Raw genomic sequence first — 22781 nt, 5'->3', positions numbered from 1 at the left:
TCCCATGGTCTCCCCAGTATCTTTGCTCCCCACTCTGGGGCCCCACAGACCTTGGCCTCATTCCACCTGTTTTGGGCCTGGGACCCATGCTACCTTCTGCTTCCTGAATGCTCTATAGGGCTGAACACAGCCAACATGAAACACTGAGAGCAGAAGAGATGGAGATGAGGGAGCCCCCGACTTGTAACGGCTCTCAGCAGAAACAAAGAGAATCTCCAAGCCATATATGTATAGTATTATAGTATTTCATAAACACTGCCCCACCAAAAAAAAAAAAAAAAAAAAAAATTGTGAACAAGCCATACAGACTAACAAGGTTTTATTTGTTTTGTGTTGGCTGGGCTTATCCCAATTCAACATTTCTCTCTGTGCTGAAAGGCAGCAAGACAGCATGGAGAGAAGTGACAGGTGAGGCCTTCATTCAAATCGACCATCGCCTGTTACAAGGTGACCTTGGTGAGGTTAATATCTGTGTGCCACACTCACCAAATTGGTAGAAAGGGGGTTTTAAGGCTGCCTCACAAGATTATCATGAAGGAGGTGAGGCAACGGAAGCGCCCAGCACACCATAGGCACTTGCTCCATAACAGTTCTCACTGGAAGAAATCTGAGCAGCATTTTATACCTTCGATGAGCAAAATCAAAGTGAGAAGACAAACTCACCATTATTTAATATACATTTGGCAAACAAAAATCCTTCAAAGAATCAAATCCCTGTATGGAAAAACAATAAAATAGTAACAAAAAGAAGTGTTGGATGTTAAGGAACATGGAAACACACAGTAGAGCTGAAACAAAACAGCACCTTGGTCTCTTATCAAAGGATCCAGTGGCCCTGCTGAGGCCAAACCCTACCCCAGCCACCTGGACAGTGGGAACAAGGTCTCTCAGTAGAGGATGGCCATGCCCTGTGTCTATGAGCCCTAGGGAGGCAGCTCCAACAGGAACTAAGACTCATGGGGGCTGGCTCAACCCACTGGGTAGGGAGGGCCCTGAGGAGGGGCCCTGGGTGGTCCCCACCTTAGGAAGGAAGCTGAAGAGGGGACTCACCACCCACCTCCCCCAGGGAGGAGATTCAGTCCCTGGCCAGTCCTTCAGAATCTGGTATCCACTTTGTCAGGGAAAGCATCAGGTCTCCTTACATGCTGAACAGGATCTGTTGGTTAATGAGACATGATTACCTTGCCTGAACAAAGCACAGATGGTGCTTCACAACACCTTCAGTCTGGGCTGCAGAATCTTCCCAGGAAGGGTCCCAAGCCCTCAAGAGGTGCTTTCTTGGAAGGTCAGCGTAGATGTTCACAGCTGTCTAGCCCGGGCCTGGCCTGCACGGCACTGTCCTTAGGCAGCTCTGAGGCAAGAGCAAACTGGAGGGGTTTCCTGCTTCCTCTCTGCCCCCTGGATCAGCCCCTGTGATCAGGCTGGAAGGCCTCCCTTCTTTCTGTCCACCTTGCTGGGAATCCCAGTGACACAAACACCAGAGTCAGCCACAGCTGGAGGGTGGGGATTCACCACCAACCCTCACTTCCTCGGGGCTCCGATACCAGCAGAGCCACCTAAGCTGCTGCCACCTCTGGCTGGAGGCTGCTGCTTCTGGCCTCGCCCACCCAGCCCTGGCTACAGCAGGGCAAGAGGGAGGCGGGGTGGGGCGGGGGAGAAACAGAAACAGAGGATTTCAAACAGGCGACCATCGTGGAGATTTCTCACATCTGCAGAGCTCCACATGGTGTGAAAAGGGCTTTCACCTTCATCTGATCCTCAGCGCCTTGGGGAGCACTATCCCCGTGTAACTGAAAGGGAAACTGAGGTTCAAGGAATGGAAGAAATATGTTACCCATTAAGAAGTGGCTGAGCCAAAACCCAGTGCTAGGACTGACTATAGATTCAGTGCTCTTCCAGGTAACAGACTGCTGCTATGCATTTCAAAGAAAAGAACCAAAAATTGGAATAGCAGGTATCTAACTTAACCCCCGATAATATTTAACCCAGAAATGTTATATGCCGCCTGCCTTCTCATACACTGTGCCCCCATCTGGGGAGCCCTTTCTCTTCCCCACCTGCCAGCTGTGCTGACTTACCCTTCCAGACCCAGTTTTTCCAATGGGGCCCACCCAGGCCGAACCTGAGCCATCACGCACGACGTCCTCAGAGCCGTGGGCCCAGCACACGCCTTTACTGTAAGACTCCTTACAGGCACTACAACGTCTGACTTACATGCTTGTCTCCTCTAAGATACTGTGGATTCTTTGAGGGCAGAGATGAGTGTTTTTCATCTCTGGATCCAAAGCACAAGCACAGGGTGGGCACAGGGTAAATGCTCAGTAAATATGTAGTGAATGAAAAAGTAAATGTTTTCCTGGCAAAACTTGCAGCCTCCATGTAATGGTCTGGCACTGAAGCAAGGAGGTGGGAACCTTCTCCTGGCCATTGGGGGACAGGGCTTAGACACCCAGCACTCGCCAGGCAGGACACTGCAACAACACTGGGAAATGATGTCCCTGACCCTGCAGGAGATGCCCTGGATGCAGAGCCCTATGAGCAGGATCCTGGTTCTCTCAGTCAGGGGACTCCCTCACCGTGATGTCCCACTGCCAAGCAGAGAGCTGCTGGAAAGAAAAGAAGCAATTACCAAAGACCCCTGATCCAGCCGAAGGCCTCGAGGGCCCCTTGGGCCCACTCCCAGGTGCTGTGAGGCCTCATGACTGCCACTGCCCAGTCAAAGCAGGGCTTCCCTAATGGTGTCCAATGAACCTCAGTCTTGCAAGAGTGCCATGAAACAGCATTCTGTGATCTAACGTATGGGAAATGCTCCAAGCTGCATGGCCCCCTTCAAGAGACATGCCCCCATGTGTGGCGTGATAAGGATTCTGAGGTGTCCTGCAGCAAGCATCATGTAACTGGGCTTTAACCCAGTGTTTGCCAAACCTATTGATCACAGAGCCTCACCCCACTGTCATGTATACATTTCCTCCCCCTTTTTTTTCTTTATGAAAAACCTATTAACATCCTGTGGAACTAGGGTTCCAAGGAACACACTTTGGGAAATGCTGATGGTCATCAAGCAAGGAAAGCACTGTGGACCAGAATAGCCTCCTGGAGTATCACCAGGAAGGGGATGATCATGGTCCAGAAAGGGTGCCGGGGATTTCTCACCAACCAGCCCACAAACTGCCTGGGAGAAAAAACCTTAGAACCACTGAATCCAGTGAAAAAGACAAAAAAGGCATCTGTCCTGAGCCTGTTTTCCCATCTGCAAAATGAGAATAATAAGCCCTGCTCTGTCTGGGGTCATTAGATGAGATCGTGGAGGTGTGCATTTGTGGAATGCTGACCCCCAGCACAGCTCCTGTGTATCACAGGTATTCAATCATAGGGATTCAATCAAACTTACCCAAGTGAAAGCTGCACAAATATAGGGGTGATGAAAAGACCAGGAGGACAGCAAAGAGTGGGCACAAAACCTCACAGCACCTCACTCAGGGGCCCATGTGTATTCCAGGGGCAAACAACCCTAGGCCTATCGATAGCCTCTGAAGATATGAGTACGTTAAAACAGCGAGAATCCCTGGTGCCTCTAGCCCCAGGAGTCTATAGGAATTGGTGGCAAAAGCATGGGCTCAGAGCCCACTAGATCCGGTTCTCCGCCAGCTCTACTCCTTCCGGGCTGGGGAACTGGCATGCAGCTCCAGTCCTCTGTGTCTGTTTCCCCGGCGTGCAGGATGAGGTTAAACCATGCCAGCCTCCAGAAGCCTCCAGGCTTCTGGTGAGGACAGATGACACTGGGTTCCAGCTGCTGCACACAGTAGGTGCTCAATGACTGTGTCTCCTTAAAGAAGGTTGGGATGCGAGGAACATTTATAAAGGTGTCTGTCAGTGATGGCTAAAACAAAGCCTCTTCTCTCCAGTCATGTGGGAAGCTGGCTTTTATGGGTGGGAAGATGGGAGGATGAAGGAGGAACAGCACCCACTGGATCAACAGACAGAGGGAGAACACGATGAGGCTCCAGGCAACATGGTCAGGACTCCCTCTAGAAGCCAGCAGAGGGTGAATGGGCACTCACGGCCGGGGGAGGGAGAGATGAGAGGCCACATCTCCCAAGGAGACCAGCATGCGGCCAGGCAGAGCTCACGGTAAAGACGAGAACTCTGCAAAGGCCGCTATCCATTGCGCATGTCCCACAGACCAAGTGTTTGACGCACACTGGCTCTAAGCGCCGACTTATCCGTCCCTGGCCACACAGCTGGCTAGCCGCGGGGCTGAACCAGAACCCTGAGCCTGAGTCCAGAGCACATGCTCTCTCTACTCTTCCGTGCTGCCCCTCGAGGCTGGGACCACCATTCCTTTCTTCTCTTGCTGTCCAGGTTCTCAAGGGTGGGGACTGGCTCTGACTCATCTCTGCACCCCCCAGCACCCAGCGGTGCTGGTCAAATGAATTACGCACTTGAAGACATTTCAGAAACCTACTGGACTCAAAAGTCAGAGTCCCTTTCATAGAATATGACACGGTAGAAAACTACACAGGCTGATTCCCTTCTGAGGAATGTAGCCTTAGAAGAAATTCTAAATTCTTCACTTCTTTGCCTAGAAAATGTGAGTACCCAAGTCCTTCTACAATGTAATATATTAGGGTCTTCTGCTCCCACTCAAAGTGGAAAAGCCCTACTGTGATATGGGGTGAGCAGCGTGGAATATCAGAGCATTGTCTTGCCTGACGACAGACAAGGAAACTGAAGGCCAGGGAGGAAAAGGGATCCCTCAAGATCACACCTTGGGCCTCGCCATTTTTCCTACACAAAAGGCTGCCTTTCCAAGAAAGAAATACGCATTCAACATATACATCCTGAACAGCTGTTGTACGCTGGCTGCAGCAGGTGCAGTGAAGTGCTAGAGCAGAGCTACCACACAGAGCAGTAAGGGCCCCAGAGGCTGGAGGAGTTAGTTCTGTGTAAGGGAGTTGAGAAAGGCTTCATTTGATAGGTGACTTGGACCATTAGGGACAAGCTAGAAGTTCTAAGGGAAGATGTGGAAGAGTGGCTAACCTACTGCCAAAATATGTGCTCCCCCATCTAAGTACAGAGTTGTTGCTGGGAAGCCACTACCTGAACAACGACTACACGTGGGGCCACGTGACTATGAGCGGCCGACGGAATGTGAGCAGGAGGAACCAATGGAATGTGAGCAGTTAAGAGCAAAGCAGTGAAGAGATGTCTGTGCCTTCTTCACCATCCCCTTCCCCTCTGCCGGCCAGAAACAAAGCCTCCGAGGCCCCAGGAATGGCAGAGCCACAGATGAAAGGAGCTGGGTCCCTGAATCACCGTGTGCTTCTGCCGAGCGGACGCAGCCATACTGGATTGTATGGGAGAGTAAGTCTCTACTGTGTTGGAGTTTGTTATAGCAACAAGCATCACCAACTACTACAGCAGGGAAAGGAAGACAGGTGTTCCAGGCAGAAGGACTAAGGCACAGCGGTGTGACAAAAACATAGTGTTTCAGGGAATGGGAAAGGTCTGATGGTGGCTGGAGCACCGGCCATGTGAAGGGGGTACTGAGATTCAGAAAGCTCACGTTGGTGACCACAGGAAGGAAGGTCACGTACAGGGATTGTTTCCAGGGGCCCTGGTGTTGCTGGCGCTGCTCTCGAAGGAAGAGTGGAAGTTGTGAATGGTTTCCTGTAAAATTTGTCTCTCGCGTCCCTGTGGAGGAAATTGAAGACAGACACAGAAAGTCTTGTTAAATCTTTTAACCATTAATTCAGTTGACACAGTGCTGTTTAACGCTTAACTTATACTTGAAAAAACCATGGGCGTCTTGGGGAAAACAAATTACCTAATTGAAAGAGTACTGAGTTTAATAAAAACATCCTGAGTCAGAATCTCCCCCAGCACCCACAAACACAGCATGCCAGGGCTGGAGAGGCCCCCAAGATGCAGGGGTCCAATTTCCCAGATGAGGAAGGGCAGCAGAACCCAGGGAGCAAGAATGACTTGCCCTGGGTCACTCGGCCCGGAAGGGAAGTCTCCTACCCTGCCCTGTGCATCTTTCCAGCCCTCATATCTCCAGGGACTTCAGAGGGAGCCGAACTTTCTGATACAGAGTGAGAGTTTGAACTGCCTTTACTCCCCTTTGTCCAAAAGATGACAGATTCGTTTTCACAGTGATTTACTTCTCACCCCATCCTTGCAGACACCCCCCTCCTAGTTGCTGCCCTTTACACACATATTTTGAGATGGGAAAAGAGGGGGGATGTGGATTTTTTTTAAGCCCAAAGAACATCTTCACTGAATACGTAGGCGAGAGGCAGTGATATATAGAGGTGAAGAACAGAGACTGGAATCACACAGCCTGGGTTCAAATCCCAACCCTCCCATTTACTAGCTGGGTGACCTTGAGCAAGATACTTCATCTCTCTGGGCCTTAATTTCCTCATCTATAAAACGAGGATGATAATTGTACCTCAGATGGTTGCTGCTGACATTGGGCTGTGGGTGGGCAGCAGGATGCTGGCATATCCTGACCTCAGAGGGCAGCAGTGTAGATTAAACATATATTTTTTAAACCAAGAAATAAATGTGGTCAAAATGTAAAGCAAATTAAAAATGAATAATCTCTGGCAGACTGTTTTCTGCCAAGAGTGGAAAAAAAAAAAAAAACAACTCCACTGAATGAGCCTAGACTTTAAACTTTCTCTTCTTTTATTTAATGGACTGCCCTTTCCAGATCCCCAAGCAGAGAACCTCTAGTGCTGACGAGGCCTCCTGGACACTTGGGAGGGCAGAAGAGTCTCCCTTCACACAATCCTTCCAAGTCATTCTTCCAAGACAGCTGGGAAAGTGCCATCAGGATTCCATCAACACACACCTAAAGGCAGCAGGGAAGAGGACAGAGCATTGGATGTGGGGAGGTGGGGTCAGAGGACCCCGAATCCCTAATCCACTACTCACTCTGTCCCAGGCATGACCCCATGCTTCTGAGTTTCTGTATCTGTAAAAGGGGGATGGTATCACATGCTGGGGCTGTGATGAGGCTCAACCTGAGATAATGAACGGGGTGACACTGTGCAAACTGCAGAGGGCTAAAAAATAAATAGAGGGGATGACAGCCATGTCATTATTAGACACCACCTTAGCCTTAATTGCCTGAGAAATGAGGTCAGGGCGAGACAGGGTTCCAGCACACTATGCTTCCTAACCTCAGGAGGGAGCCATAGATGATGAAAACCATAATCACTCCCTGCATCCACAACTGATTGAAGATGATAATGATAACTGCCCTTTAAAAACCTCCAAGTTTCAAAGGACCTGCCTGATAATTCTCAAAAGGAAAAAAAGCAAATGGCCATTAAAAGTAGAAAAAATGTTCAGTCTATCTAGTAGTTAAAGAAATACAAACCAACACAAGGCATACTTCTCGGCCTATCAAATTAATAAAATTTAAAAAGCAAATTGGGAGTACCCAATGCTGGCAAGGGTGACACTGGAACTTATAACCACAGCTGGTGGGGGTGTTCACTGGCTCCTGCTGGAAGGTATTTCAGGACAAAGTACCATATACCTTGACTTAGACTCTTTGACTTCATAATTTCACTTTTTTTAGACGTCTATTCTGAGGAGATGATTAGGAAGCCTTATACACGAAGTTGCTCACTGTAGCACTATTTATAGAAAGTTTGGATATCTACATATCCAACAAGTAGGGATTAAAAAAAATAATTTTAGTACATCCTTGCAAATTTATTTTATTATATTAAAAGAGTTCTTAATGACATGGGTAACTGCATATATTTACTGTTAAACAAAGTAAGTAGAATGTAAAATTATAGATCCAAATTTATCTCAGCCACATAAAGAAAAACATTCAGCACAAAACGCTGCAGAGCAATCTTACCAAATACGAACAGTGCTGGCCTCTGGGTGGTTGGATCGTGACTCCTTTGAAAGTTTTTTTCACCTTTTTGGCACTGTGCAAATTTAGTAAGACAAATATGCACAACTTTGAATAATCACAAAAAAATGGGAATGGAAAGAAGCAATGGCTTAGGACTGACAAAAGGTGAAACTCAGGCCATCATTTCTGATTAACCTTCTCCAATATAGCACTTGTCTGAAACTAACAGACTAATAAGCTGACTTGAGTATATATCACAACTCAGATACTGGGGTGGGCTCACCTGGAAGTCAAATGGTTTGCAGGCTGAGGGTCCACACTGCTTTGCTGATATTTTTATGGCTGAGCCAGGTTTTGGGCAAATATTCATTAAAAAAAATTTTTTGAGGAGGCAGAGTCAAGATGGTGGTGTGGGAAGATGCGGAGTTAGCGTCTCCCCACAACTAGGGTGCCTGCCGGCCGCTGGTGGGGGACTCTGACGCCCAAGGAGATGGGAGGAACACGAGAGTGAACCGGTAGGACGTACGGGGACTGAGGGGGGAAAAAGAAGTAGAGGCCAGACAGGATCAGCGCCCCTGAGGCCGGGGAGATCAGGAGAGGCAGGTGGGAGGGACCCTGCGGGAAGAGCAGGAGAAGAGCGGAAGGCGATCACCGGGCCCACATGGGCTGGGGAGTCTGCTGAGCTCCCAAGCCGGTTCCCCCCACTCCAAAGCCCCATCCAGCCGGTGTGGGCTCTGGGGGCATAGGAGGGAGGCTGGGGAGATCAGGAGTGGCAGGTGGGAGGGGCCAACCCAGGAGGAGCAGGAGAGGAATGGAGGGCGACTGCCCTGCCCACTCGGGCACAGGAAGCCTGCTGGGCTCCCAGGTGAGGTCCCCTGCCCTCTGAGACCAGAGGTGGGGGGCACACCTGTGTCCCTTCTGTTCCTTGAGCCTAAGCCCCACCCCCCACAGCCCCCAGGGCCTTTTCCAGCCCTGTGGGTCCTGAGCATTGGCCCCATCCACCACCCAAACCTCGCCTCGCCCTTGCTTTGGCCCCGCCCTCGCTTAGGCCCCGCCCTCCACAGCCAAGGCCTCCTGCCATCCTGCCCCTTTTTTTTTTTGCCACTCCACGTGGCTTGTGGGATCTTGGTTTGTGAGCCTGGGGTCGGGCGGAAGCTCCTGTGGTGGGAGCTCTGAGTCCAAACCACTGGACTAACAGAGAACCTCAGACCCCAGGGAATATTCACCGGAGTGAGGTCTCCCAGAAGTCCCCATCTCAGCACCAAGACCCAGCTCTACCCAATAGCCTACAAACTCCAGTGTTGGAAGCCTCAGGCCAAACAACCAGTAAAACAGGAATACAATCCCACTCATAAAGAAAAAAAAAAAGGAGACGGCAAAAAAATATGTCACAAATGAAGGAGCAAGGTAAAAACCTACAAGACCAAATAAATGAAGAGGAAACAGGCAATCTACCTGAAAAAGAATTCACAGTAATGATAGTAAAGATGATCCAGAATCTCAGAAATAGAATGGAAGCACAGATTGAGAAAATACAAGAAATGTTTAACAAAGATCTAAAAGAACTAAAGAAAAACAAACAAAGATGAACAACACAATAACTGAAATGAAAAATACACTAGAAGGAATCAATAACAGAATAAATGAGGCAAAAGAATGAATAAGTGAGCTGGAAGACAAAATGGTGGAAATAACTGCCAAGGAGCAGAATAAAGAAAGAAGAATGAAAAGAATTGAAGACAACCTCAGAGACCTCTGGAACAACACTAAATGCACCAACATTTGAATTATAGGGGTCCCAGAAGAAGAAGAGAAAAAGAAAGGGTCTGAGAAAATATCTGAAGAGATTATAGTTGAAAACTTCCCTAACATGGGAAAGGAAATAGTCACCCAAGTCCAGGAAGCACAGAGAGTCCCACACAGGATAAATCCTAGGAAAAACACACCAAGGCACATATTAATCAAACTAACAAAAATTAAATTCAAAGAAAAAATATTGAAAGCAGCAAGGGAAAAACAAAAAATAACATACAAAGCAATCCGCATAAGGTTATCAGCTGATTTTTCAGTGGAACCTCTGCAGGCCAGAAGGGAGTGGCATGATATAATTAAAGTGATGAAAGAGAAAAACCTACAACTAAGATTACTCTACCCAGCAAGGATCTCATTCAGATTTGGTGGAGAAGTCAAAAGCTTTTCAGACAAGCAAAAGCTAAGAGAATTCAGCACCACCAAACCAGCTTTACAACAAATGCTAAAGAAACTCCTCTAAGCGGGAAACACAAGAGAAGAAAAAGACCCACGAAAACAAACCCAAAACAATTAGGAAAATGGTAATAGGAACATACATATCAATAATAACCTTGAATGTAAATGGATTAAATGCCCCAACCAAAAGACATAGACTGGCTGAATGGATACAAAAACAAGACCCATATATATGCTGTCTACAAGAGACCCACTTCAGACCTAGGGACACATACAGACTGAAAGTGAAGGGATGGAAAAAGATATTTCACGCAAATGGAAATCAAAAGAAAGCTGGAGTAGCAATACTCGTATCAGATTAAGTAGACTTTAAAATAAAGACTGTTACAAGAGATAAGGAGGGACAATGCAAAATGATCAAAGGATTAATCCAAGAATAAGATATAACAATTATAAATGTTTATGTACCCAACATAGGAGCACCTCAATACATAAGGCAAATGCTAACAACAATGAAAGGAGAAATCGACAGTACACAGTAATAGTAGGGGACTTTAACACCCCACTTACACCAATGGACAGATCATCCAAACAGAAAATAAATAAGGAAACACAGCTTTAAATGACACAATGGACCAGATAGATCTAACTGATATTCATAGAACATTCCACCCAAAAGTGGCAGAATACACTTTCTTCTCAAGTGCACATGGAACATTCTCCAGGATAGATCACATCTTGGGTCACAAATCAAGCCTTGGAAAATTCAAGAAAATTGAAATCGTATCAAGCATCTTTTCTGACCACAACACTATGAGATTGGAAATTAATTACAGGAAAAAACTGCAAAAAACAGAAATACATGGAGGCTAAACCATGCACTACTAAATAACCAAGAGATCACTGAAGAAATCAAAGAAGAAATTAAAAATACATAGACACAAATGACAATGAAAACATGACAACCCAAAACCTATGGGATGCAGCAAAAGCAGTTCTAAGACAGAAGTTTATAGCAATTCAATCTCACCTCAAGAAACAAGAAAAATCTCAAATAAACAATCTAACCCTACACTTAAAATAACTAGAGAAAGAAGAACAAAGAAAACCCAAAGTCAGTAGAAGGAAAGAAATCATAAAGATCAGAGCAGAAATAAATGAAATAGAAATGAAGAAAACAATAGCAAAGATCAATAAAACTAAATGCTGGTTCTTTGAAAAGATAAACAAAATTGATAAACTCTTAGCCACACTTATCAAGAAAAAAAGGGAGAGAACACAAATCAATAAAATTAGAAATGAAAAAGGAGAAATCACAACTGACACTGCAGAAATACAAAGGATTATAAGAGACTACTACAAACAACTATATGCCAATAAAATGGACAACCATGAAGAAATGGACAAATTCTTGGAAAGGTACAATTTTCCAAGACTGAACCAGGAAGAATTAGAAAATATAAACAGACCTATCACATGTAATGAAATTGAAGCTGCAACTAAAAATCTTCCAACAAACAAAAGTCCAGGACCAGAAGGCTTCACAGGCAAATTCTATCAAACATTCAGAGAAGAGCTAGCACCTATCCTTCTCAAACTCTTCCAAAAAATTGCAGAGGGAGAAACACTCCCAAATTCATTCTACGAAGCCACCATCACCCTGATACCAAAACCAGAAAAAGATATCACACAAAAAAATTATAGATCAGTATCAGTGATGAACATAGATGCAAAAATCCTGAACAAAATACTACCAAACAGAATCCAACAGCACATTAAAAGGATCATACACCATGATCAAGTGGGATTTACCCCAGGGATGCAAGGATTCTTCAATATATGCAAATCAATCAATGTGATACACCTTAATCAACAAATTAAGGAATAAGAACCATATGATCATCTCAATAGATGCAGAAAAAGCTTTTGACAAAATTCAACACCCATTTATGATAAAAAGTCTCCAGAAAATGGGCATAGAGGGAACCTACCTCAACATAATAAAGGCCATATATGACAAACCCACAGCAAGCATCATACTCAATGGTGAAAAACTGAAAGCATTTCCACTAGGATCAGGAACAAGACAAGGATGTCCACTCTTGCCACTCTTATTCCACATAGTTTTGGAAGTCTTAGCCACAGCAATCAGAGAAGAAAAAGAAATAAAAGGAATACAAATTGGAAAAGAAGAAATAAAACTGTCACTGTTTGCAGATGACATGATTCTATATATAGAAAATCCTAAATATGCCACTAGAAAACTACTAGAACTAATCAATGAATTTGGTAAGGTTGCAGGATACAAAATTAATGCACAGAAATCTCTGGCATTCCTATACACCAACAACGAAAAATCAGAAAGAGAAATTAAGGAAACACTCCCATTTACCATTGCAACAAAAAGAATAAAATACCTAGGAATAAACCCACCTAAGGAGACAAAAGACCTGTATGCAGAAAATTATAAGACACTGATGAAAGAAATTAAAGATGATACAAACAGATGGAGAGATAGACCATGTTCCTGGATTGGAAGAATCAACGCTGTGAAAATGACTATACTACCCAAAGCAATCTACAGATTCAATGCAATCCCTATCAAACTACCAATGTCATTCTTCACAGAATTAGAACAAAAAATCTTACAATTCATATGGCGAAGAAGACCCGAATAGCCAAAGCAATCTTGAGAAAGAAAAATGGAGTTGGACGAATCAGGCGCCCCGTCTTCAAACTATACCACAAAGCTACAGTAATCAAGACAGTGTGGTACTGGCACAAAAACAGAAATATAGATCAATGGTACAGGATAGAATGCCCAGAGATAAACCCACGCACATATGGGCACCTAATTTACGACAAAGGAGGCAAGAATATACAATGGAGAAAAGATAGCCTCTTCAATAAGTGGTGCTGGGAAAACTGGACAGCTACATGTAAAAGAATGAAATTAGAACACGACCTAACACCACACACAAAAATAAACTCCAAATGGATTAAAGACCTAAATGCAAGACCAGACACTATAAAACTTTTAGAGGAAAACATAGGAAAAACACACTCTTTGACATAAACCACAGCAAGATCTTTTTTGACCCACTCCTAGAGTAACAGAAATAAAAACAAAAATAAACAAATGGGACTTAATTGAACTTAAAAGCTTTTGCACAGCAAAGGAAATCATAAACAAGACAAAAAGGCAACCCTCAGAATGGGAGACAATATTTGCAAATGAAACAACAAACAAAGGATTAATCTCCAAAATATACAAACAGCTCATGGAGCTTAATATCAAAAAAACAAACAATCCAGTTAAAAAATGGGCAGAAGACCTAAATAGACATTTCACCAAGGAAGACATGGCCAAGAGGCACATGAAAGGATGCTCAACATCACTAATTATTAGAGAAATGCAAATCAAAACTACAATGAGGTATCACCTCACACCGGTCAGAATGGCCATTATCAAAAAAGCTAGAAACAATAAATGCTGGAAAGGGTGTGGTGAAAAGGGAGCCCTCCTACACTGTTGGTGGGAATGTAAATTGATACAACCACTATGGAAAACAGTATGGAGGCGCCGTAAAAAATTAAAAATAGAACTTCCATATGACCCAGCAATCCCACTACTGGGCATATACCCTGAGAAAACCATAATTCAAAAAGAGACCACCACAATGCACCACAATGTTCACTGCAGCACTATTTACAATAGCCAGGACATGGAACCAACCTAAATACCCATCGACAGATGAATGGATAAAGAAGATGTGGCACATATATACAATAGAATATTACTCAGCCATAAAAAGAAACGAAATTGAGTTATTTGTAGTGAGGTGGATGGACCTAGAGTCTGTCATACAGAGTGAAGTAAGTCAGAAAGAGAAAAACAAATACTGTATGCTAACGCATATATATGGAATCTAGAAAAAAAAAAGATGGTACTGATGAACCTAGTTGCAGGGCAGGAATAAAGAGGTAGACATAGAGAATGGACTTGATGACATGGGGTGGGAGGGCAAAGCTGGGGCGAAGTAGGAGTAGCATCGACATATATACACTACCGAATGTAAAATAGTTGGCAGGTGGGAAGCAGCAGCATAGCATAGAGAGATCGGCTCGGTGCTTTGCGATTACCTAGAGGAGTGGGATACGGAGGATGGGAGGGAGGCTCAAGAGGGAGGGGATATGGGGACATGTGTATGCATATGGCTGATTCGCTTTGTTGTACAACAGAAACTAACACAGTATTGTGAAGCAATTATACTCTAATAAAGATCTATTAAAAAAATTTTTTTTGGCTAAAATGTTCAAACTTTTTTGATTGTGTATGAAATATATTTTATATCACAGCCCTGTTACATGTAAATCCATACAACTGAAACAAGCTTTAGCCTTCTTACCTGTAAAGAATGTTGATATTTTCTACTCTGTTCTATTTTGCTTGTTAAAATGCTACTCATGAACTACTCAATTGATTCTACAACCCTCCAGCATGCTGTGGACCACAGCTAGAAAGACATGGGGTTGAGGGGACAAGGAAAGCTGGGCTTCTCCTCTCCCACATGTCCTGAGTTTTCAAATGTGTACAGAGCATTTGAGCCACAATGGGTACTCTTTTGGCCAAGGCTGAGTTTCAAAAGAAAAAGGATGAACATTAGGAGAAGCTCCTGCCCTAGAGCAATCAAGAAGGAGACAGGAGTCAGGGTCAGGCGGGTCCAGCCCAGAAGAGCCGAGGCCCCAGGCGTCCAAAGAGCTATTGGAAGCCACACTCGGCCTGAGAAGTTCTTTGCTCTTTCTAAGAACCAGCACAGACTTGCAATGGTAACCTAGAGTAGGGAAGATACACTTGCTTTTGTGATATTCAACGTCTCCCAATCATACCTTTGCTCTAAGATGTACTTGACACACAGTCCTCATTTCCACAGGACTTTGGCACTACTGACCCTTGAATAATAGGGCCATTCTCCAGCGATTAGTTCAGCTCGGCCCCTTCCCCTTGCACCTATCTCCACGTGGGTTCGCCTGACTTTGCAGGGTGGATGCTACCTGTGGGGAGGACATGGGTGGCGTGGCATGTTGGATGCACCTGGATCTTTCAGTTGGGAGATGATCAGCTGGGGTCCCCAAGGAAGACCACTGTATTGGGTTGAACGTTTGTGTCCTGTGTTGAAACCCTAAGCCATCAATGTGATGGTATTAGGGGGTGGGGCCTTTGAGAGGTGATTAGGATTAGGTGAGCTCATGAGGGTCAGGCTCCCATGACATCATCGGTGCCCCTATAAGAAGAGATAAGAGAGATTTGCTTCTCTCTGTTATGGGTCACATGGGGACACATAAGAAGGTGGCAGTGTGCAACTTGGAAGAGGACCCTCACCAAACTCAACCACGCCGGCACCCTGATCTTAGACTTCCAGCCTCCATACTTTGAGAACTAAATTTCCATTTACAAGCCACCTGGTGTAAGGTATTTTGTTATGCAGCCCGAACTATGACAGCCACCAGCGGCTGTTGCTTCTGTTCCTCTTGATGGGGCCTCGTTTAGTATGGGATACAAACTGTTACAGAAACAAGGAGAAGGGGGCAATGAATTTGAGAGAAAACTTAAAAAAAAAATGTTCTAGTCTGTACAGACTTTAAGACAAATGTCCTCCTTTGGAGTGGGCTTGAGATGTCACATCATCCACTCTGATGATGGCAGTTAAGTTTCCTAAGATTTGCAAACCAACCCAGTCTGTCTTCTTTTTATGATTCCGGACCAAGGAGGCCATAACCACAGAGGGCAGAGGGGAGGTTCCAGAAGCATTAGTGGTTACCATCTACCAAGGTCCAGGCCAGGCTCCAGGGACACCCAGCTCCTGTCTCCCCAGGCCCTCCGAGGTCCTCACTGGCCCTACATCTAGAACCTTTTCTGTCCTTCCTTCTCGACTGGCCTAGGCTTGGCTTTCCTCACCTCCTTCCTCCCCTTGGCTCACACATCTGGCCCTTGGAAGCCAGGAGGAGGAAGGGTCCTAACTTCTGAGCCAGAGCCTCCTTACCATCACTCACCGAGTCCCCTCCCCAAAGCCCTTGCACACTTGACTGGGTCACCCTCAACCACCCTGGGAGCCTTAATCTGTCCTCTCTGGCCTCCCCTCACACCAGGCATCTTTCTCTCCATGCTCCAGCCACTCCTTCAGTTCTTTAAATGCACCACACATCTCACTGCAGGGCCTTTGCACATGTGCTGCCCTCTGCCTGGTCTGCACTCTTCTTCTACCCCTTTGTCAGGTGGTTCCTGCCTTCCTTCACATCGCAGCCCTCCTGCCCTTCCTCGGGGACGTCTTCCAGGCCCTTGCCTTACCAGTCCCCACTCTAAGTCAGGAGCTCTCACAACACAATTTGCCTGTCCCGTGCCTGTGGATTATACCGAGGCAGGATAGCAGAGAGGCCAGGACACAAACTCTGGGTTCTAATCCTGCCTCTGCCACTTACTGACTGTGTGATCTTAGGCAAGTTCCCTGATCTCTCTGTGCTTCAGTTCCCTCATCTGTAAACTGGAAACAACCTCAGCGGCTTTCGTGAGGGTTACACGAATGACTAGATGTGACGTGCTCAGAGCAATGCTGGGCACTGAGTGATACTCAGTGCTCAACATCCACACGGTGCCTGGGACATGGCAGACAGTTAAAGGGAGATTTCTCATGAATAAATCAATGCTCTGAAGACTTTAGTGCTGGCTTCAGGTGATCCACCCGTGGTAAGCCACCCTGAGGCTTCCGTTCCCTAGGTGAACCCTTCCTAGCAGCCGAGACCTGCCCACCTTCTGCTGCTCAGGTCTAAGGGCAGGGCAGAAACGGTGCTGGTCTCCGAGTCGGGGCTCACTGCCCCTCTCGGAGCCTCTGCTTCCCTACGTGTAAAGTGAGGCAGCAAGGGTCGCAGGACAGGTGAGCAGTGTTTAGGAAGAGGTCACTTGCAGAGGAGAAAGAACACACAGCAAAGACCTGCAGGAAAATGCTTAGGCTTGCAGACACCTGAAGCAATGCCAACTACATCACTTTGAAGGACGACCTCACAGCCTACACACAGGCAAAACAGTGACGACCACGATGGCAAGAAAACCAGCCCCCAACCCGGCGAGGCTGCAGGGCTGGAGGAGCTGCTTCCGCACAGTGTGATGCTGCAGGAACCAGTGAGGAAGACCCCCTCCCCGCCCCCGACTCTGCTCCTGGGCTGCACGAGGAGAGTGTGAGGGTACCGGCCTCCCGGATTAACTGAGGAAAGGTATGCACAGTGATCTGTGAATGATAAAATGTTACGTGGATATTTACTTGAGATTGTCACTACAGGTCTGTTCAATATTTCTGTGCCTACCTGGCAATGTATAGAAAGAACCATAAAACGGTCACGATCTCTAACATAACCTTGTATTGTGGAACACAGCCTGAAGAACAAAACAACAGAAGAAAAAGCAAAAAGGCAGAGATGTCCATTCTGGTACTATTTACGACGGTCAAATCCCAGATTTTACCCGTCACTATTGTCCAACAAGTGGGGAGCTGTTAGGCAAAGTGTGAAAGAGCAACAGGTATGCAAGTATTTATACGTTGTTGCTTGAATAAGAGACCAAAAAAAAATCCAGCCCACGTTAGGGAAAAAGGCAGAAGGCAAAGGAATGTGAATAGCCCAAGAGTGACTGTACAACTGTCTGCAGAGTGAGTGGTGCCTCGCTTCTCCTGTGTTCTGTTTGCTTGTTTGTTTTTTGCATATGTGCCTTTGGGTGGGTGGATGGGTGGGTGGGGGCATTGCTAATCTTTAGCTCTAAAGCTGGTGAAACAGAAGTTGAACATTAGACAAAAATGCAGCATGCCAACAACAACACTGACTGACAGATCTCTGCGTGCCAGGCGCTCTGCTGGGCATCTCAGTCCCGGCAGCCAGCCCATCACCCCCACCCTACAGACAAGAAAGCGAGGCTCGAGAAGGGTGTGACTTGCCCAGGGTCACTGGAAGTGGAGGAGCTGGGATTCAAACCCAGGTCGGCCTGACTCTGGGGCCTGTCTTAATCAACTTCCACTGTGCTCCAGAGGGCAAAACCCAGCCCGGTGGGGTGAGATGACCGGAGGGAATGTTTTAGCCAAATCTAAGGAGAAACCACCTTATGGGAAGAGAGATCTCGAAAAGGAACAGGCATACTCAAAGGTAGTGACCCCTCGGCCTTGAGAGGTGTATGAGCAGGGCTGGCCTCCACCAGGTGTGGGGGAGAGATGAAATCAGACCATGAAGGTCCCTGGAACACTGGGGCCGAGGATCCTAGTGAAGCTCTCAGCTGTTGGAAACAGGAAAAAAAAAAAAAAGATTGAGAACAATACCTTGCCTGCGTTCAGTTCAGAAATCGCTGCCAAAATCTGCTGCCTGGATCCATCTGTCTTAATACCCAGCTCCTTCAAGTCACCATCGGTGAGCGTGAGGAATGCTTCCATATCCACCTGGGAAGAGAAAAGGGGATTTGCTACTATCTGCTCGGTGCCACACCTCTTTTTCCCAACCACAACAGGACTATCATGATAATGAGCTATTAGTGCTTATTAGTAGTGAATTAATTATGATTTACTACTTCCAATTCCTGGCTTTATGCTGAAAGTTTATTTGAAAACATCATTAAAAACGAACCCTCAGGACTTCCCTAGTGGCGCAGTGGTTAAGAGTCCGCCTGCCAATGCAGGGGACACGGGTTTGATCCCTGGTCTGGGAAGATCCCACATGCCACGGAGCAACTAAGCCCGTGTGCCACAACTACTGAGCCCGCATGCCTAGAGCTCGTGCTCTGCAACAAGAAAAGCCACCACAATGAGAAGCCCACGCACTACAACGAAGAGTAGCCCCCGCTCGCTGCAACTAGAGAAAGCCCGCGCGCAGCAATGAAGACCCAACGCAGCCAAAAATAAATAAAATAAATAACAAACAAACAAACAAAAACAAAAACAAAAAAAAAAAAAAATTGAACTCTCCTCAGCTCTAGGCCTGGGATTTTTAGGAGAGGTGCATTCTGGAAAGACTCTGAAAACGAAACAAGTAAGGGAAGTCTCTGAGACAGTAATCTGGGTGACTAGAGTGGTAAAAAATCCAAGTCTTGCTATTAGAAAGTTAATTCCAATGTTGCTGCACTTTTAACGGTATCAGATACTGCACAGAAAATATGAGTATATGGCAGTACTCACCATGTTTCCCCCCCCAAGGACAAGAGAGATGCAGACTGTGGAAAGACAGAGTGAGAAAATAAACAAGCAGAAGCAATAAAGGAAAGAAGGGCCATTGGTTTTTACCAGAAAAAAAAGGGCATCTCAAAGCTGTTCAATCCTTGGTTTTTACCAGAGAAATTCTAACATTTCTGTCACCCCTGCCTAGGCCTCAGCTCCAGGAGAAATTTCTTCCCTGTCTTTATCTCTTTTAATAGTCACTTTACTTTCCTGTATTTAAAAAAAAATCTTGAACCTGGTTTGAGTTAGTGGGGAAGGGTCTGCTCCCTTATCCAACATCAAGCTCTCCCTGAGATGCAGAGAGGGCCCCTCTGATAACAATAAGCTCCCTGAATCCCTCGGGGACTTTACAGATCACAAGGCGCTAACGGGTTGAAGGAAGAGGTGACATGATTTTGACGGAAACCACGCGGCCCCGGCCCTGCTGGATACTCCCCTCCCCCTCCATCCCAGACCTGTGGCAGAGACCCCACACCCAGCTCCTCAGAAAGCACGGAACGCATAAAATAAAAGCAGGCAGCCATCAGCAAACAGTAAAGATTTTTTTGACGATGAGAAAAATCGCCACTGAAGTTTAAGACATCAAGGAGGCAGGAAGGACAGACTGGATAGGGCAGAAAAGCAAACCAAGGAAGAAAGCCACAGCACCCCTTACTGTTTCTTGAACAAAAATACAAACTCCTCAGATTTTGGAATTTATGAATTAGATAAGATTCTAATGACCAAATAATTCTCCCTTCTCAAATAATAGAGAAAATGTTAAATAAATCAAACTGACTAGGTTGAGTTCATCTGCCCAGTGAGGAACATTTCTCTTGCCATAATTTAGCTTGAGTTATTTTTATAGAGACTGGATTTTCTTCACAACCACAATGCCTTTTTTTATATTGGCTTTTGGCTTTTATTCTGAGGCAGACCCTTTTAAATTTAAACATGATCTGTTGTATTTACTTTGAATGCCAATATACTGTGTATTACCCAAAAAAAAAAAAAAAAAAATACAAACTCCTCAACTGCATCTCAAGCTTGCTAGGGACAATGAGTGACTCTCGTGATTGCTACAATAACTATGACAGTTGTCATGTACTAAACTGGGCACCAGAATGTTCTAAGCCAGTGATTACACCCTGGTGGCTAATGGGCCCACTGAGGAATTTTATTTGGCCAACAGTAAAAATTTTAACATCTTATTGAGATGTAATTCACCTACCATACAATTCACCCATGTAAAGTGTGCAATTCAAAGATTTTTAGTACACAGTTATGCAACCGTCACCACACTTAATTTTAGAACATTTTCATCACCCCAAAAAGAAAACCCATACTCATTAGCAATCACTCCCATTCTATCCTCCCCACATTCCCTGGCAACCGCTAATCTACTGTCTGTCTCTATAGATTTGCCTATTCTGGACACTGTATATAAATGGAGTCATACCATATGTGGCCTTTTGTGACTAACTTCTTTCACTTAGCACAGTGTTTTCAAGGCTCATCCATGTTGTACTGTGTATCAGCATTTCCTTCTTTTTCATGGCCTAGCTACATTCCATGGTATAGAGATAACATGTCTTACTTATCCATTCATCAACTGAAGGGCATTTGGGTCGTTTCCACTTTTTGGCTACTATGAATAGTGCTGCTATGAACACTCTGTGTGAACACATGCTTTCAGTTATCTTGGGTATATACCTGGGAGAGGGATTTCTGGGTCCTAAGGTAACTCTGCTAAACATTTTGAGAAACTGCCAAACTGCAGAACAGTAATTTTTAAAAATGTGATTGTGAGGGCTTTAAAGCAAATAGGAACTCTCTTAGACTAACACAGACGCTTTACATCCAGATACTGAACACAGATTCATTAGGATTTGCTTTTTTACCTGCTTTAAACCTAAGAACCTGCCAGGCAATCCCCTTCAACTAAAAGGACAGAAACAAACTTTACTAGAGAGAGCAGAGCTCAAAATTATAAAATTCTATTATAATAAAACAAGCCATAAGGTCCCCAGGATTTCACTGTTATGAACTGAACCAAATGTGCTGAACAAGAATTCTATTTCCTCAGCTATCTCAGTGAAAAAGATCAATCTAGGCTTACAGGATGACAACCTCCATATTTAGACAACGGTTTTATGGTAAGATATAAATTGACATTCAAAAACAACATCCTGGGCTTCCCTGGTGGCGCAGTAGTTGAGAATCTGTCTGCTAATGCAGGGGACATGGGTTCGAGCCCTGGTTTGGGAAGATCCCACATGCCGCAGAGCAACTAGGCCCGTGCGCCACAACTACTGAGCCTGCGCGTCTGGAGCCTGTGCTCCACAACAAGAGAGGCCGCGATAATGAGAGGCCCGTGAACCGCGATGAAGAGTGGCCCCCGCTCGCCGCAACTGGAGGAAAAGCCCTCGCACAGAAACGAAGACCCAACACAACCAAAAATAAATAAATAAATAAGCCTACACCTTTAAAAAAACAAACAAACAAAACAACATCCTTACCTCTTGCTCCTCAAAAATGGGCTGATATTTCTCAAGTGATAATTTCTTAAGGATTCCAGTCAGTTCATCTTCAAGAGGGAAAGAATGTAAAATAAGATATTTTAGCATTTGGTAAAATGTATCAAGAGTGATCTTCAAACTTTCATAAAATAGTGGTAATCTTATTTCGAAATTCTACCAGAAACCCCAACACAGAAAGCAGATCTAAGCTGCGTTCCTGGGGATGAAGCTGAAGGTGGGTCCCGAGCCACCTGTTGACCATATTCTTCCTTTAGGGTAGGCTCTCAGCATTTGCCAAAACCCCAGATTGGGCTATGAAGACAGAAGATGGGGGGGGCAGTTCATGGCCAGGCTCCAATGGCTGACTCTCCAATGGCAGCAGCATCAAGTTCTTGGAGTTCTAGCTGCTGGGACTAAAACCCTCCCGTCTGTCCCAGAACAATTTTTAATTATGATTTCTTGACTGTTGTTAGCTCCAGCTGCAGTAAACACTAATGCCAGCAGTCCTCAGCTAGACAGAGAAAGAACTGGAGAGAACAGGCAGGTGGGCTTCAGATCAGAGTCAAGGTTTGCCTCAAGCGTTCGGAGGCTGTGAGCTTCCTGAAGGAAGGGCGTGTCTGAATGGAACAGCAGAGCCAGATGGGCACAGACCAGGGGAAAACAGAAGATTTTGAGTATCAAGTTATCAGAGCAGGGAAGATAAAGAAGGAGACAAAAGCAGCATCAGGGGGGGCTTTAAGAAACATTCATTCACACATTCGATAAGGATTTATCAGACTAGGCACTGGGGACTCAATAGGGACCAAAGCAGACCATAAGCAGGCTGTCAGGCTCAAGGCAATGAGGAAGAACAGAGCAGGCTGGGGGAGGTTGACAGGGGATGTGAGAATGTTGTTTTATAGAGGGTGGTCAGGGAAGGCCTATCAGAAGGAGATATTTGAGCAG

At 45.5% G+C, this 22781-nt stretch overlaps 1 protein-coding gene across 5 annotated transcripts in view; it reads right to left on the bottom strand.

Annotated features, from left to right (window-relative positions):
* Nucleotides 1–302: 302 nt before the first annotated feature.
* ANKS6 (ankyrin repeat and sterile alpha motif domain containing 6) overlaps nucleotides 303–22781 on the bottom strand; it is a 68743-nt gene continuing 46264 nt past the window's right edge. For 2 of the 5 annotated variants that reach the window (XM_082468560.1, XM_082468561.1), the window contains exons 13-16: nucleotides 21837–21904; nucleotides 18451–18567; nucleotides 5598–5694; nucleotides 303–3967 (exon numbers count right to left, since the gene is read on the bottom strand). In XM_082468560.1, coding sequence (XP_082324686.1) covers nucleotides 3906–3967; nucleotides 5598–5694; nucleotides 18451–18567; nucleotides 21837–21904 — 344 coding nt within the window. In that variant the 3' untranslated portion in view covers nucleotides 303–3905. The other 3 variants (XM_082468563.1, XM_082468564.1, XM_082468562.1) reach the window with 3 other exon arrangements.

The sequence above is a fragment of the Balaenoptera physalus genome, assembly GCF_965194825.1.
Source record: "Balaenoptera physalus genome assembly, chromosome: 7".
Taxonomy (NCBI): Eukaryota; Metazoa; Chordata; class Mammalia; order Artiodactyla; family Balaenopteridae; genus Balaenoptera; species Balaenoptera physalus.
This window is presented reverse-complemented; position numbering and strand designations above follow the sequence as displayed.